This window comes from Bos javanicus, chromosome 9 (assembly GCF_032452875.1).
Source record: "Bos javanicus breed banteng chromosome 9, ARS-OSU_banteng_1.0, whole genome shotgun sequence".
Taxonomy (NCBI): Eukaryota; Metazoa; Chordata; class Mammalia; order Artiodactyla; family Bovidae; genus Bos; species Bos javanicus.
In genome coordinates, this window is record NC_083876.1 from 72,391,400 (window position 1) to 72,408,251 (window position 16,852).

At 39.3% G+C, this 16,852-nt stretch overlaps 1 protein-coding gene across 1 annotated transcript in view; it reads right to left on the bottom strand.

The window, feature by feature from the left end:
- SGK1 (serum/glucocorticoid regulated kinase 1) overlaps positions 1-16,852 on the bottom strand; it is a 111,216-nt gene that overhangs the window by 60,501 nt on the left and 33,863 nt on the right. Inside the window, exon 2 of the mRNA XM_061428036.1 lies at positions 6,743-6,958. Coding sequence (XP_061284020.1) covers positions 6,743-6,958 — 216 coding nt within the window. The remainder of the gene's footprint in view (positions 1-6,742; positions 6,959-16,852) is intronic.

Here is a 16,852-nt window from a genome sequence, read left to right on the forward strand (position 1 = left end):
TCAACGTTAATTCTTGGGTTGGTAATGTGGTTAATAATTTCTCCAAGTTGGCAGCTCTTTCCAGGGAACTGACTTCACCGGGTCTGAAAACCTGTGCACAGCGCCCTGGATTCAGTTGTCGGCTGCTGACTAAGCATCTTTAGAGCTATCTTCAATCGAAAGACAGACAGAGAAGTCTAACAAAATCCTCACTCAGCCAAATCTATCCCATATGAGAGGGCGAAGTTAATGAGAATCAGTCATGAGCCCTTGGCATGCAGTGTCTCTGGAATGTAAGTGATTTATAACCAGCATGGACTACAGTTTCTTAGTCTCTCCTTTTCATGTTAAAAAAATTCCATGAACAAAATTTCCATTTCAGCTAATAAAGGCAAAGAGGAAAAAAAAAAAGAGCACATTAACTTTGAGTATGTAGGCAAGACCCAGAGAGGAGACAGGAAAATGAACATGTAAGATTTAAAAATTGCGGGGATTGCACACTAACAAACATCGCAAAGGGCAGGGGGAAAATGATTGACAGACAGAAGGATAAGTAAGCCATTGTGGGAGCACAAACATTGTATGTTTTCATTTTCCTCCAATGCCTTTCTTTGTGCTGTAGTGATGGAATGATCTCATAGTGTGAAACCATCTTTGTGATGGTGCCTGAATTTCAACCAGTGCAACTTCCTCTCTACAAATGAGTTTTCTAGTGAGCGTAATGTTCTCCAAACTCACAGGTAATACACTAATATGATCTTGAAAGGTTCAACCAATATTGACAAAGCTAAACTCCTTGATTACTCTCCCCTCTCTCATCTCTCCATTTGAATCCCAGGAGAGCTGTAATCACCATTTCAGTTTGATATATATACTTCCAGATCATTTTGTTTGCATTTACATAGACACACTCATACACTCATAGATTCACATACACATACACAGACACAAAGAGAGAAACGATAAATTAAAAAAAAATGTGATGATGCTATAAACATATTCATCTTTAATTTGCTTTTCTAATTGACTATCACTGTGTCTGTCCCCAATATCAGCACAAATAAGTACATATCTAAGGTAATGGTAGAGATATAGATTTGGTAAGTTAAAAGGCACAAGATTTAAAAAATTTTAATAGAGGAGCATTGCTAAAAAATCCTTCCACTACTAGTGTTTTGGCCTATACTTTTACCATGACATTATCAATTTTCCAACCTTTGACAATCTGATGGATTAAAAACAAATGGATTTCATTGTTTCAATTTGCATTTCCCTGGTGGAACTGTAGGCACTTAAAATAGTTTTTAGTTTTAGTTTTCTTTTTTTATTTCTACTGTAAGCCCAGAGTTATAGGAAGAATGTTTGTGAGTTCCAGGTGGGTGGTTGGCTGAGAATGGCAGTGTGACTCTCATATTGTTTTCAGTTTCTAATTTTATCAAATTGTAATTAGCCGTAGGGCCTGTGTGATTTCTGCTTTTTGGAATTTGATGAGATACGCTTGGTGATCTAATTCTTGGTCAGTTTTTGTAACTGTTCCATGTGTGCTTAAAATAAAGTATATTCTTTACTGGATACTAATCTCAGCATAAATCAGATATGGTTAATTGTTGTATTAAGGTCCTCTATCCTCACATATTATCAGTCTTCTTGAACTGGCAATTCCTGGGAGAAGTATGAAAAAAATATTCTTCTATGATATGAATTTTTCTATTATTTGTTGCTTTAAATATTTCCATGTTATGTTACTAAGTGCATAAAGGTTGGTGAATGTTTTCTTTTCTTAATAGCTATCTTTCATCAATGTGAAATATTCCTCTTTGTTCCTTTCAAAATTTTTTTGCCTTACATTGTATTTGTTTCTGATATTAATATTGTTAACACTGTGGTGGTGGTGTAGTCGCTAAGTTGTGTCCAATTCTTGCAACCCCATAGACTGTAGCCTGCTAGGCTTCTCTGACTATGGCATTATCCAGGCAAGAATACTGGAGTGGATTGCCATTTCCTTCTCTAGGGTATCTTCCCAGCCCAGGAATTGAACCCGGCTCTCCTGCACTGCAGGCAGATTCTTTACTGACTGAGCTATGAGGGAAACCTTGCTTTCCTTTTATTATGTCTTGTGTGGATCAACATCTTTTTTCAACATACTGTATTCTTTTGAATACAAAAGCTTACAATATTCCAATCTGTTAGGTATGTCTTTAATGTGATCCTTTTGGACTGTAGTTTCTCATCAACCTCTTTCTTATCAATCCTACCTGCCTTCTGTTTTTCAGAGATTCTTATCCATACAATGGCATAGCTTGTTTTCTAGCACTATTATAAATTATAATGTGTGTGTGTGTGTGAGTGTTTTCTGTCATTTAAGGGAAGAAGAGATGACATTAAATGTTCAGGCTGCCATCTTGATCCAATCCTATGCTTTCCTTCACAGCAGATTTCCTTCCCCTCTGCCACTCCAAAACACTCCTTTTTTGGGACTTCCTGATTGCCCAGTGGCTAGGACTCTAAGCTCACAATGCAGGGAGTCCAGGTTCAATCCTTGGTTGGGGAACTAGATCCCACATGCTGCAGTGAAGATTGAAGATCCCACATGCCACAACTAAGATGCATCATAGCCAAAGAAATAAATAAATAAAAATAAATGTAAAAGAAAAACTAAACCAAAACACTCCTTTCTTGTTTTCCAGCTAGGATGGTCTGGATATTGGAGGTGCTGTGAGAGAGAAAGTGCAGAATAGAATTTATGAATATGCTTAGTCAGCATGCACCCATTGAAAACCTAGTATAGTTTCCATCTAAGAACTAAAAGTTGACTTCAACTTTAGTTCCTCTGGCATGCATAATTCAGTAACAGCATACATAGCTCTATGTTATCATTTTTCTATCGCATTCCCAGAAAGGTCTGTTTAATAAACAGTCCATTTTTAGATAGCACTACTAGTAACATCACGATATTGTTTTTCTGAGTGATTTACTGGCAGTACGTATATCCCAGTTTCTTCCATGGAAGAGACATGTTTAAAGGCTACTAACTAGACAATGTGGGTGGGCCAGGCTGGGTGGCTGCAAGGAGATCCAACCAGTCCATTCTGAAGGACATCAGTCCTGGGATTTCTTTGGAAGGAATGATGCTAAGGCTGAAACTCCAGTACTTTGGCCACCTCATGCGAAGAATTGACTCATTGGAAAAGACTCTGATGCGGGCAGGAGGAGAAGGGGACGACAGAGGATGAGATGGCTGGATGGCATCACTGACTTGATGGATGTGAGTCTGAGTGAACTCCGGGAGTTGGTGATGGACAGGGAGGCCTGGTGTGCTGCGATTCATGGGGTTGCAAAGAGTCGGACACAACTGAGCGACTGAACTGAACTGAACTGAACTGAACTAGACAATTGGCAAGACCTGGCACAAACTAACAGCAGTATATATTTTAGTGATATTTTGGCCATTAAAGGTAACATTTAGACTGTACTATTTTTAAAGTCAGAAAAAAAAAAAAAACCCTCACAATTATGCATAAAAGACTTGTGCTTTGTTTGCTTTCTTATTTATTTGAAATCTTCTCACCTCGATTTCTATGCTTTATCCATCAAATATTGTTTTTTCTCATTTATAGGTCATCAAATTCCAACCACAAGATTTCAGACTAAAAAGGGCTTTAGAGTTAATTAGGTTAGGTCAATCATACAGTGTTTAAGAGCTTTTGTGACATGTTCAAGTTCATATATTGACCTTGGGGCAGAGCTATAGCAGAATATGGGTTGCTTGACTCCAGAACACTATATGTAAATTTACGTTTACAGAAGTCTTTTTAAACCCCATTTCATCTGCAAAGTACCAAAAAACTCCTAGGAAGAATCTTGATGACAAGCATGAATAATCCTAGTTTTCATAGGAGGGGACATTGAGCAGGAAGGATGAATTGATGACTTGCTTAAAATAATCCACATCAGGAATTGTTGGGGACAACTGGAGATATTCACTACCAGGCCTCTGCGTCTAACAGCCTCTCCGACTCCTCAGCACACATATCCACTTCCTAAAAGGACAGAGGTGACTTCTCAAGGAACTATTTCATGGTTTAATTCCGAAAGGACACGATGTATAGCTTTACCTTTTTTATTTTTTTGTAGACTCTTAGTTCCCTGACCAGGGATTGAACCCATGAACCTGAGAGTGAAAGCGTGGTCTTAGCCACTAGACTTCCAGGGAAGTACCTAGATTCATTTTTAGACTGTCAAAATATAAGTGTCTCTTTGGTTTGTGATGACCTTAAGAAAAAAACCCACCTAGTCAAAACCAGGTTGTTGTTCTTTAGTCTCTAAGTTATGTTTGACTTTTTTTGTGACCCCCATGGACAATATAGCCCGCCAGACTCCTTTGTTCCATGGGATTTCCCAGGCAAGAATACTGGAGTAGGTCGCTATTTCTTTCTCCAGGTGATCTTCTCAGGGGTTGAACCCACTGTTGTCTCCTGCATTGGCAGGCATATTCTTTACCACTGAGCCACCAGGGAAGCCCGAGTCAAACCCAGGTAATCTATTGAAAATTGGAGACTGAGTCACCTATAATCCTGGATAAAGTAAAAGAAAAATTCCTCCCAGTTCTTTGTTTATTGTTTCTTCTTGAGTGGAATTTCATTTATTCATTAACTTAGCTCTACTCCCAACAGCTGGGCATTTTAGTAGGCCATCCAGTAAACATTTAGGACTAGCCATTTGGGCTCTATAGAGGATTTGCAGAGCTCTCTCTCTGCCTTTGAGTCATGAATAGTTCTTTAGACTCTAAGGAGCTGGCAAAGTCTTTTTAGACATTAAAAGTCTGAGAGTCTGCAAAGTATGACTGGTGGAGCAGCCACATGTTTTTGTAAATAAAAGTTTTATTCGAACACAGTCAGGCCCATTCATTTGTGTGTTATCTATGGCTGCTTTTCCTACAAGGGCAGAGCTAAAGCAGAGTGACAGAGACTGTATGGCTTACAAAGCCTAAAATATTTACTCTCTGAATCTTTACAGAAAAAGTTTGCCAATCCTTGCATTTAAAATCAATTTATTGCCTTTTATGATTAACATGGAGTTGAACCAGTGACTAACTAAACAACAGATTTGTTGTTGTTGTTATTTTAGTTGGTAAGTCCTGTCCAATTCTTTTGCGACCCCATGGACTATAGCCCACCAGGCTCCTCTGTCCATGGGATTTCTTATGCAAGAATACTAGAGTGGGTTGCCATTTCTTTCATGAGGGGAAACAATAATGCCTTGTGATAAATGTTAGTAGATCAGCAAACTTCGAACCTATGCATGGAAGTCTAACTCAGTGTTACAGATTTACAGGCTTAGCTAACATGTACATCAGCAAACATAAATAATAATGATTTCTATTTGCATGGCACTTTATAGATTATGAAATATTATATATGTATCTCATCTGATATTTCCCATAACCCTAGAAAGAAGGGTCTTACTTTTTAATGAGGTAACAGTTTCAAAGATACTGCCTTTCTCAGGGTTAAAAGGAATTCAGATTCAAGCCTTTTTATCTTTATTTTTTAGCAGCTAAATTGATTTCTTTATCTCTGCAAATTGCTGACTTTAAAAAAAAAGGAAGGAGGAGTTATTAACATTTATCATCTTATGATGCACTAACTTGAAATAATATAGTGGAAGATTATTTGCAATTAATTGTACTTTGTATTAATATGTCCTGTTTTCTTACTGTTATGTTTTTATGTCAGTAAGTTGGTAATAATATAAATATATAATCTGGTGGTTTAAAAAGTCAAAATAAATAAGACTAATTGAGTTTTAAGTTAAAAATACAATATTAAATCTTAGAAATCTTAGAACTATGAAATAAATCAGGTATTTGGCTTTCTTAAAGAAGAGAAATTATTATACCACCCCCCGTCCCCACCCTGGAAAAAAACCTCAGGGAGTGGTATAGAAAAATAAAAATATAAGTATATATGAAAACTTATGGATAAAGTTCTCTGTTATGGGTCAAATCATGTTGAGCAAAAAATATTTCAGTGGTGGTTACAAACTTTAGATAACTGTTATATTTCTTGCATCATATAAGAATTGATCTCTGTGTGATCAAACAACTTAGGAGCAACTTCTAGTTGACCAAAACGTTGCTGTATAAGTCTTGAAATAGCATAAAAAATGAAGATAACCTATTGGATGATTCCAATGGATGGCATCCGGGAAAAGACAAAACCATGGCGATAGCAAAAATATCCATGGTTGACCAGGAGTTGGGAGAAGAGAGGGATGCTTAAGTGGAGCACAGAGGGTTTTTAGGGCAGTGAAACTATTCCATATGATACTGTAATGATGGATACACGTCATTATACATTTGTTCAAACCCATACAATGTGCAACATCAAGAATGAACGCTTGTGTAAGCTATGAACTTCCGGTGATGTTGTGTCCATGTAGGTTCATCAGTTGTAATATTCCACTCTGGTGGGGAAGCTGCTAGTGGGAGAGACTGTATGTCTGGGGTTAGGGAATGTATGGGAAATCTTTATACCTTCCTCTTGGCATTGCTGTGAACCGAAAATTGCTCTAAAAAGTAAAGTCTATTGAAAAAATAGCTAGTACAACGAGCTAACACAGGCCACAATTCTACGTTCTCTTCAGAAGCTTTACAAATGTGCATTAAAAAAAAATAAATTTCAAAGCATACTCTGGAACGGATACAAAAAAACACACAAAGACCTAGAATCCTTTCAGGAGAATGGACCCACAGCAAACTTACTTCACACCCAGATTGAGTTTCCCACGAGCACGACTCCTTCTCCTGAGAGAGAACCCCTCTTTGGAAAGCATGGTCTCCCAGGCACGTCTGACACAAGGAAGGCTCAAAGTCCGGTTCCCCTGGTGGCATGGGCACCACCGAGGGGCCTGTGTACTTCAGGCTGGGGCTCTGATGCTTGTCCACACTGACCATTGGGCTCTTGATCCATCTTCGTACCTACAATGTGCAAAGGAAAGAAAAAGTGTGTTTTACCTACTTTGATGTCTAATGGGGCACTGGTGGGAAATTTGGTGGGATGGACACTCTTGAAAGGAGTCTCTCCACTTCTCTATTAGATCTTAATCCGAATCCATCAATGCTGGCTACTCACACTCACCCAGAGTGTGTGGTTTTTGGCTGATCATTTCAACTTACTGAGACTGTCTCTCCAACTGTAAGATTCGGGGAATAATATTTCCTCTGAGGTTGTTGAGCCAGATGTTAAACTGTTTGAAAATGTCCAAGTGTTTTGCCTGGCACACAGTGTTGAGTAAATGGTGCCAATTTTACGTTGACTCTTACTATTATGTTTATGTTGACAGAATGATAGTCACAAATGTCTAGGGTGAGTTGCTAGGTATTGTAACCAACCAGAGAAAACACTAATGCCAGAGCTTAGGGTCTAACTGCTGCTAAATGAATTAATACATATTTCACTACTGTAAAAGCTTGATTATAAACAAAGTTGCTCCTGGCTAGGAAATTATCTCACTTTTTTTTTTCTTAAAGTTTTAAAACTCACCACTTCCCTTACTTTCATGTAGAATTCTTGTAAAGTAGAGGGAAAAAAAAAAAGTAAAGCTATTCTAACATCAAAAGGATATTGGGCTTTTCCTGATGGTCCAATGGTTAAGAATCTGCCTTCCAATGAAGGGGATGAGGATTCAATCCCTGGTTGAAGAAATAAGGTCCTGCCTGCCAAGGGGTAACTAAGCCCACACACAACCAGAGAACACCTGTGCACTGCAACGAAGACCCAGCACTGTCAAAATTTTAAAAAATAATAATTTTAAAGGATAACATTTATATAGCACTTTAAATACGAAAGACACTGTTCTAGGTATTTAACAGGCGGAGTTTTGTTTAATCCCCAGAATAGTCTTACATGACAGGTACTATTATTAATCCCATTTTGCAGATGAGAAGACAGAGGCACAGAGAAATGAAGCAAGTTTCCCCAACACACAATACTGGTATCAAGCAAAGGCAGGACCCAGCATCTTGAATCCAGAGTCTACTGCTTTACAAGCACGCAGTTTTAACAAGTGCTGGAGTACGTTATGACTTGTCATCAAGTGTTTGAAATTTATCCTGATTTAATATGTCTTTTTCATGTTCTTTGAAACTCCAGAGGATTCTTTTATAGTTAAACAATTGGTGAAAATAGTGTATACTAAAAGGATGAAAAAAATAAAATCATAGTACTCAATTTTAGTCAGTAACGCTCACAACTAGATTTTTAAATTTTTTTTGAAAAATACTGAGAATAAACTAAAATTGCAATAGCATAAGAATGTTTAAGCAATTTGATGGAATATTATGCCATCACTAAAAATAAATATTGTGAAGACCCTGTGGCAACATGAAAAATGTTTAGAATGCAATTATACGAAAAAAACCAAATACAAAATTGTTCAATCACTATAATTGCAAATGTAAAAATACATGTACTATCTATAGCCAAAGCTATAGACAAAGCAAGAAAGTAACAGGCAAAATAGAAACTGATATGTTACCTGTTAGGATCATGGATGCCTTAGTTCTCCTTCTTTTTACAGTGTTCTGTTCTTTAACTTTTTTTTTAAGAATAATTTCTTTTAAAGTATATAAGAATCTCAAACAAATAAAGTCACCATATTTCTTCCTTTGGTTACATACATATCTTTTAATTGTTTTATGTATAGGTAATCTTTTAAATGCCATTTAAAATAATCTTTTTACATTTACTATCCTCATGTTAACACTGGGAAGATTTCCATCAGTATTTCTTGTGATCTGGGGCCCCATAAGCACGTTAGTAGGTGCATTCAAAGTGTTTGTTTGATTCACTAATGAAAGTCTAAATGAAACTCTCAAAGTTAAAGACTACAGTAGAAACTTTCTTCCTGATGAGGGTACCAAATGTGTTTTTGATCAATCTAAAAAGTACTAAATTAAATTAGAGATGGAAAATATTTTTTATTATTCTTCTTCAGAGAGATTTGAGCTTGAAGTTTGGTAAGCATTCCTGATTAGTTGCCAATCTTGTGTTTTAATATCAATCTATTCTGGCTGACTTTCCATGTCTCTTTTGCCAAGTAGATTTAACTTAGGGGTTACTATGAATAGAATTTTAAACAGATTTATCATCATATAAATATCTGTATGACCTTACTAAGAATCTAGGTGTATTGAAATAAAAGTTTCATATTTATGGACCATGATATCTAGACTAAGCCTTATGCAATACGGTCTTACAGTTGCTCAATGTATAGTGGAAGAATTTCCATGTGATGGAATCTAACTTTCCATTAAGTTATAGGAAAAAAAAAGGGGGAGGGTGGTTTATAAAGGGACAAGAATTTAGAGACATCTCACTTCAGAGAATACAAATGATCTGTGAACTTCTGTATGTTAGAAATCATAGGGATTAAGAGTCACATAAAGGATTGTCATTTTATTTGATAGCAGCTAAGAATTTCCAAAATGGTTTAGATGACTGAGCATAGGCTGTCAAACAACCCATTCATTGTTGTTTTTCAGTTGCTCAATCAAGTCTGATTTTTTTCAACCCCTCTGACAGCATCATTCCACACTTCCCTGTTCTTTAGCATTTCCTAGAGTTTGCTCAAACTCATGTCCACTGAGTCAGTGATGCCATCCAATCATGTGATCCTCTGTCGCCCCCTTCTTCTCTTGCCTTTAATCTTTCCCAGCATTAGGGTCTTTTCCAATGAGCTGACTCTTTGCATCAGTATTGGAGCTTCAGCTTCAGCATCAGTTCAACAAATATTCAGGGTTGATAATTTGAGAGTTGAAAGAGACCCAAAGATGTTAGCAATTTGCCCAAAGTCACAATGTAAATTATTAGGTGGGAAAAACTACACATCTTAGTTTAAGCAAGTCAATTTCTACTAGCTTCGACTAGATATAAGCTGGCAAACTCAGCGCCTTCAGAGGCTGACAAGAACAGGAAACCTGTAAGGCCTTAAGACTAGGGTATAAAAATAGGGAGTGTTGGAGATTGTGGCAAACTAGGAGCTCATGCTTGCTAAGGGTTCTTAAATTTAAATTTTAAAAATGAACAAATAAACAATAAAACCCCCAAGCAAACAATGGTGCCCAAATAAAACCCTAGTCAAATATATCCTACACCTTCAAGGATCACTGCTTGACCCTTGAAGTTATTCTTTCAAGTAGAGTATGTTTGAAATAGAATGCTATGAAGTAGATATAAAATGATTTGGTATCATCTAACTTAAAAAGAATCCAGTAACTTCCACTCAAGGGTTTATCACTCACTGTTGGAGACCAGCTACGAGTCAGGCATAATCCAGTCACCGAAAATTTACAAGTCAGATCCCCCAAAACTTACCCTCATGGAGCTTGACTTATGACTAAAAGAATAAATTTATTTATTAAGGGAATAAATTATTTAAATAAATAATAAGGGGGGAAGTAAAGCAGAGAAGAATGATCAGGCTCATAGTGGGTGGGAGGACTCAATTTTAATTTTATGGGATTTCTGGGGAAAGATTAAAGCTGTAAAGCTGAATGATTTGGAAGCTTGAAACCAATAGCCACATTCTGCTGAAGCCTTCCAGGGAAAAAGCCCAGTGACTTGCCAGGATCTACTTGTGATGCATGTGTCATATTCCTGGGGCTTTGGTTATTAGAATCTATTATATTTCAAGTAAACTAACTGAATATATGATTTTCTCAACTCTTCTCAGAGGGAGTGTTTTGAGACTTAACCCTCGCACTGGGGGCAGGTAGTGGGTGACATTTCATTAGAAAGGTCTCTGATTCCAAATGACCTTCAACAAATTAACCCGTTTGGAGTCTCACAGACACGGGACTAGGACCCTCCCTCTCTTTCCACAGAGAATGTGGAGAGGAAAGTTTATAACTATTACCTTTCTCCAGAGCCGTTAGGGGAAAAGGTGTTACAAAAATAGACAAAGTAATACATTTTGTAACAGGACGGTGACTGGCAGCCATCGCCTGCTTTGTCTAGAAATGGTTTATCTCCTCTGGCTAAGCCCTCATCCTGGCTTCCGCCTGTCCCTCCACACTACTCCTTTACACGTTTCATTGCTCTGGGGGCTTCCCAAGGGGTCTTTATTGGCCTGATCATGACGCGGTTGATGACGTGTGCTTGAGCCTGAGAGAACGGCTGGACCGGGGTGAGTTACACGGGCCCTCCCTCCGGCCTTGGACGCAGGCAAGGTGCCCTCCAAAACTGCTGAGTGCAGAACCTCTCCCCAGGCCCCGAGGGACTTCCAGCTACAAGCGGCCTATTGTGTTCCTTCAGGCGATGAATGGCACTGCTGGAGGGAGTCGCTGACAGCGAGTGGCTTGGGGAGCCCCTCAGAGACCTGTCACAATGGCTGTCGGAAAACTGGAGCAGCTGCGTGTGTGAGAAAAATCAATGCCCGGATACAGGCTGCCGTCCCGGCTCCTAGGCCACCTGGTCCTGGTTTTATTCAGAGCCACACACCCGTTTGTGGCTAGCCTTGTAAACAAACACACACTGGGGGTGAGACATCCTTCTGACCCTGGACGAATCAAGAACTCCCTCACTTGGGGTTTCTGGAAGCCTGTTCTCCAAACTGCACGAGATTTTTTAAAGCAGCAATTACCTCTCCAGACAGCAGGGTCAAAGAGTAAAGCCTTTTAACCTCCCAGCTACTCTTGCTGAACAGTGCATGCAAAATATTAAGCCAATTTCTTAGCTAAATCAGTCTGTCCTGGTTTTGTTAATTTCTTTATTTGAAAAAAAAAAAAAAAAAAAAATCTCTACAAGCAATAATCCCTGACTAGAAAATCACCAGATGGGATTAAAGAGATTGGCCAGCTTTGAAGGATTTTCCACTAGTGCTTTTTTCCCATTACAAAATAGTAAACAGATATTATTCTTAATTTACTATGTTTAGCCGATAATGATGTGAACTGATGCAGAACCATTATAGTGTTCAGGTACTTATCTAGGAATTCACAGCGCAGCATCATTCCTTTTGTTTTTTGGGAGTGAAGAGCTGTCTTTTCCTTTAAATCTAAGAAAACTTTGATGTTGGACACAGATTTTGGCAATTTCCGGAGGGGTGTTTTTTATTATAGAAAACTGACTTTGTTTATATGGTGCCACCATAACCTTCAATTCAGATATATTCAAGCAAATTTTCCAGTAGAATTATTTGAATAATTCAACTGATCATGAAAAGACATCTCCGCACCTATTCCTTTTCCAGAGGGGTGCCTGCCAACAGGCTGGTTATGACATTAATGTAATTCAGGAGAAGGATCCTGGAAGGCAAATTCCTCTCACTTTGGTGCCTGGGGCTGCTTCCCAGCATGAGTCCTAAAATATAACAGTGCTGTGAGACAAGGTCAGTGATATTAATCTGATTTCTTCACTTCAGCTATCTGTGGTCATCATCTAGCTTTCTTTTCTTTGAACATCTGTAGTGTTTATTGCTTATATAAAACTGTGGTATTCTGGTGCTTCCCTGGTGACTCAGTGGTAACGAATCTGCTTGCCAATGAGGAAGACATGGGTTCGATCCCAGGTCTGAGAAGATCCCACGTGTCTCAGAACAGCTAAGCCTGTGTGTCACAACTGTGAAGCCTGCACTCTGAAGCCTGGGAGCCACAACCACTGAAGCCCGAGCACTCTAGAGCCTGTGCTCTTCAGCAAGAGAAGCCACTGTAATGAGAAGCTTGTGCACAACTAGAGAATAACCCCTACTTGCTGGAACTAGAGAAAAGCCCGCGCAGTAACGAAGAAGATCCAGCACATCCTAAATAAATAAATATTTTTTTAATAAAAAAAAAATGGGACTTTTATGCTCACTGGTTGTTATCCTGTGTCATCTGTCTAACTGGAGCATAAGGGTGAGGACAACATCTCAGGCTTCTTTCTGATTCCACAGAGGCCAGCCTTAGGACTTACAAATAGTAGGCAATAGAAACAGGAATTGTTTGATTATTTTTTACCGTAACTATATTTATTCCTTTATACATCTTAACACTACTTTGCTACCATCCTCAATCACATATGCTCTGCATATTTCCCTTACAAGGCAACAGCTCTGCAGAGCAGACTCCATGAGAAGACAGAGTGGCTTCTGGAATTCCCCATCCTTTCATGCCATCACCCTTGGGACTTCCCAGTCCTTTCTTCTCAGCACTGACCAAGGTAACTGCATCCTGTTCTAGATTCTCAGGGTCTCCCCCTGTGTTTCCCCAGGTCTAGGCTAGGGGTGGTGTGGTGGGGAGGGCGAGGGGGGAGAGGCAGCAATGAGAATGCCCACATCTCACCGTTCTGTTCTACACTGTTACCAACACCCTCAGATCCGTCTCCTGCTACAGCTGCCAGCCCTCCCCTTTCTACCAGCATGAGGTTGTGAGGATTCAACACCAAACACAGTCCTTACACTTCAGCTCTGTAAATCCCCTTCCTCCTCCTCCCTATTGAGGACCCCACCCCACCCCATCCCACCCACCAAACTTTAAATAGAAACAGCTCAGAATTCACTGACCTAATCATTCTTTGGAAATGGAGGTGAACTTTTTCTCAGTCCTTTAAGTTCTGGGACTGAGATTTTAGTTTGAATTAGTCTTTCTTGGATTGAGAAAATTAAAAGAAAAAAGACAAAAAGAAAAACGAAGAAGTAGAAGAGAATTATTTCAAGTAATATCTGTAAGGAACAGTATGTGCCATTTGCTTTTTGAATTGAAAAAATAAGACTCAGCGAAAATGGCAAGGCTGGGCTGATCCCCCGGAAAGAACCTGGCTAGCCTGGCCACAGCTAACCCACCCACACATGCTTTGGCTCCTCTGACAGTCCTCTGTTCCAGGATTTTTTACTTCTCTCTTGGCTACTGTCTCCTAGCATATTGTTCTTGCAATATCTCTAAAAAACCATCAAACTAACTAAACATATAAGACCACCTTTTCACCCACCAACCTCCTGGTTCTAAAAACCCTTTCACCACCACTGCAGCCCTTTTCCTTCTTAGCTAAGCTGCATGAAAACACCATCTCCATCTCTTTACCTTTCATTTACTCCTCAACCCATGGCAATTTATCCGTTAAACAAATGTTATAGATCACTTTATATTTTCTGGGACTAAAGGGAAGAAGGTGACAAAGAGTCTTATTCCATTAACACAAGTTTTTACTGAGATGCCGACAAACTTCATTCCCAAATCCAATGGGTCCTTCTCAGTAGTTAACCTGGTTGGCAAACTCTGTAGCATTTAATGGTTTTAACAAAAGTTCAACTCTTCCGCCTGGCATTATGCTGGCTGGTGGAGACACAAAGAAATATAATTGCTTGAGTGACCTTTGAGTGCGGTCGCTTGCATTTCAGAGGGTACAACCCCAGGAACCTGTGGTTTATCACATCATAGTGTGTGTTAATGTAGCAAATAGTTAAAAACATGAGCTGTAGAACCACACTTCCTGGCTGCAAAGCCCTGCTTAGGCAACTGATTGAGCCTTCTCAAAGCTCAGTTTCTACATCTGTAAAATGAAGATAATAATAATACCAATCTCATCAGGGTTTTGTGAGAACTAGATGAGATAATGCAAGTAAACTCAGTGCTTGGCACTGGGTGAACACATGATTACTATATTAAATATTATAATTATGGTTCCAAGCCCTGAGAGAGTTTTATGTAAAGTGCCATGACAGAAAAAAATGGGAGGTATTTGGCCCATTTCTCCCATTGGGAGAAATCAAGGAAGGCTTCCTGGAGGAAGTGATGGTTAAACTGAGTCTTGAAGGCTGAGTTAAAGGAAGCCAGGTGAATTGAAATAAGAAGGACACTTCCAGCAGAGAGGATGACAAAAGCCAAAACACAGAGATAAGAATCTGCACAGGATGTATTGAAAATAAGGCCAAAAGGAGAGGCAGGAACTGAAGCTTAATAGAAAGGTTGGGTCGTGAGGTGATGAGTGGTCACTGAAGTATTTAAAGCAGGAGAATGGCCTGGTCCAGTTTATCTTTCAGTGCAGTACAAAGGATGATTTGAGCCAGTCTAGAACACAAGTTGGAGAAGGAAATGGCAACCCATTCCAGTGTTCTTGCCTGGAGAATCCCAGGGACGGGAGAGCCTGGTGGACTGCCGTCTATGGAGTGGCTCAGAGTCGGACACGACTGACGCGACTTAGCAGCAGCAGCAGGACACAAGTAACTGGATGAGTCAGGAGTCGTTGATTAGAAAAGAAATGATAAGGGCCAAAAAAGAAGAGTAGCAGTACAGGTGAAAACGGGGAATGAGTCAGCAAATCACTCTATCAGGCAGCTCTCAAGTCTACAGCCTTTTCTCCATCTGAGAAACATGATTTTATTGTCTTTATCTGATTTCTTCAAGCCAAGTCCTAAATAGCCTTGACCCTTTAATCCATTCTTACTGAAACCATGGCATTTTTTGAAATGCAAAAGCTGATCTTGTCCCAGCTTTAAACTCTTCAATGGTTTCCCCACTATGGCAGCAGTGGCTTTCAAACCTGTTTGGTAAGGGTGGATGTGCTGTAAGAAAATCCTGTAGAGTCCCTGGTAGTCTAGCGGTTAGGACGCCACACTTTCACTGCCATGACCTGGGTTCAACCCCTGGCTGGGGAACTGGGGTCCCACAAGCTGCAGGCGCAGCTGAGAGAGAAAAAAGGAGAGAAGAAAATCCTGTGCACATACACGTATATAATAATGTAGAGAGATATAACTGAAACAATTGATCTACCTCCAAACTTACTCTTTTCACATGAAATGCCCTGACATTTTCTATTCTAATGTATTCATTTAAAATGCTTATTAAATGATGCAACCCACTGACGATTCATCACCCACTAACAGGTGACACACAAATTGATGAACACTCATCTAAATGGTAAAGTCTAAACTCCTTGGCCTGGGATACCAATTCCCCTAAGATCTGGATTCTCCTTTGCCATCACGTCCCCAGGGCATCCAGTTCTTCCACCATGTCATTAATTTGCAGATGTCTTAAAGACTGGTTTCTTAAGTCTTTAACTGTATACAAACTCTTCCCTCCAACCCATCTTGTCCATCTGGGTCAGCCTTGCTAAGTGTCACACACTTGGGACAGTCGGCTATTGTCTGACTTCTCACCACCCCTTGACCCACTAGGGTATTTATTTGTTCAAATGGAAACACCCATTCACTCTGGTTTACTTGTCTGTTTCTCCTACTAGAATGTGAGTTTCACAAGGAGAAAGTTTACTGAACAGTTTACTGAACAGAAAAAACATTTAAAATATAAAAATGGTTTTCTACAGAAATGAATGAACTGATTTAGGAGAAAAGGATTCCCATTCTAGCTCTGCATTCATGTGAGCAAGTCACTTAATTTCACTGCCCTTATCTGTGAAATGAAGAGCTTAGAGTGGGTAAGCCCCACAGTGCCTTTCAGCCACATCACAGATTCAAGGCCATTTCTTCATTGGGTTCTGCTACGACAGTCTGGAACTCCTACTTCTACAGTGTGCTGTGCTTAGCCTGTTGAATGAACAAATGATCAAGTGACATTTATTTTTACCCACTACATTTTCTCTCTGCTTGCCAATCCAGTCACATTCATCCACAACTGTATTACCTCCATTAGATAAACTGGAAAAAAAAGACAAAAAAAAAAGAACAACCTCACAGGGCTCTTAAAATAATCTTATGGTCTTAAGGGCAGTTGTTAGGGAATCCATTTAAATTGCAATGATACAGACTGAATGAAAGTCTCATTATTTGAACAGTGTACATTCCTTAATTAAATTGCAAGTGCTAAATGAAAGGGAGGATGATTAACATCCAAAATGGGGGCTTATTACTACTCCCTGATGTTCCTGCTTCTTCC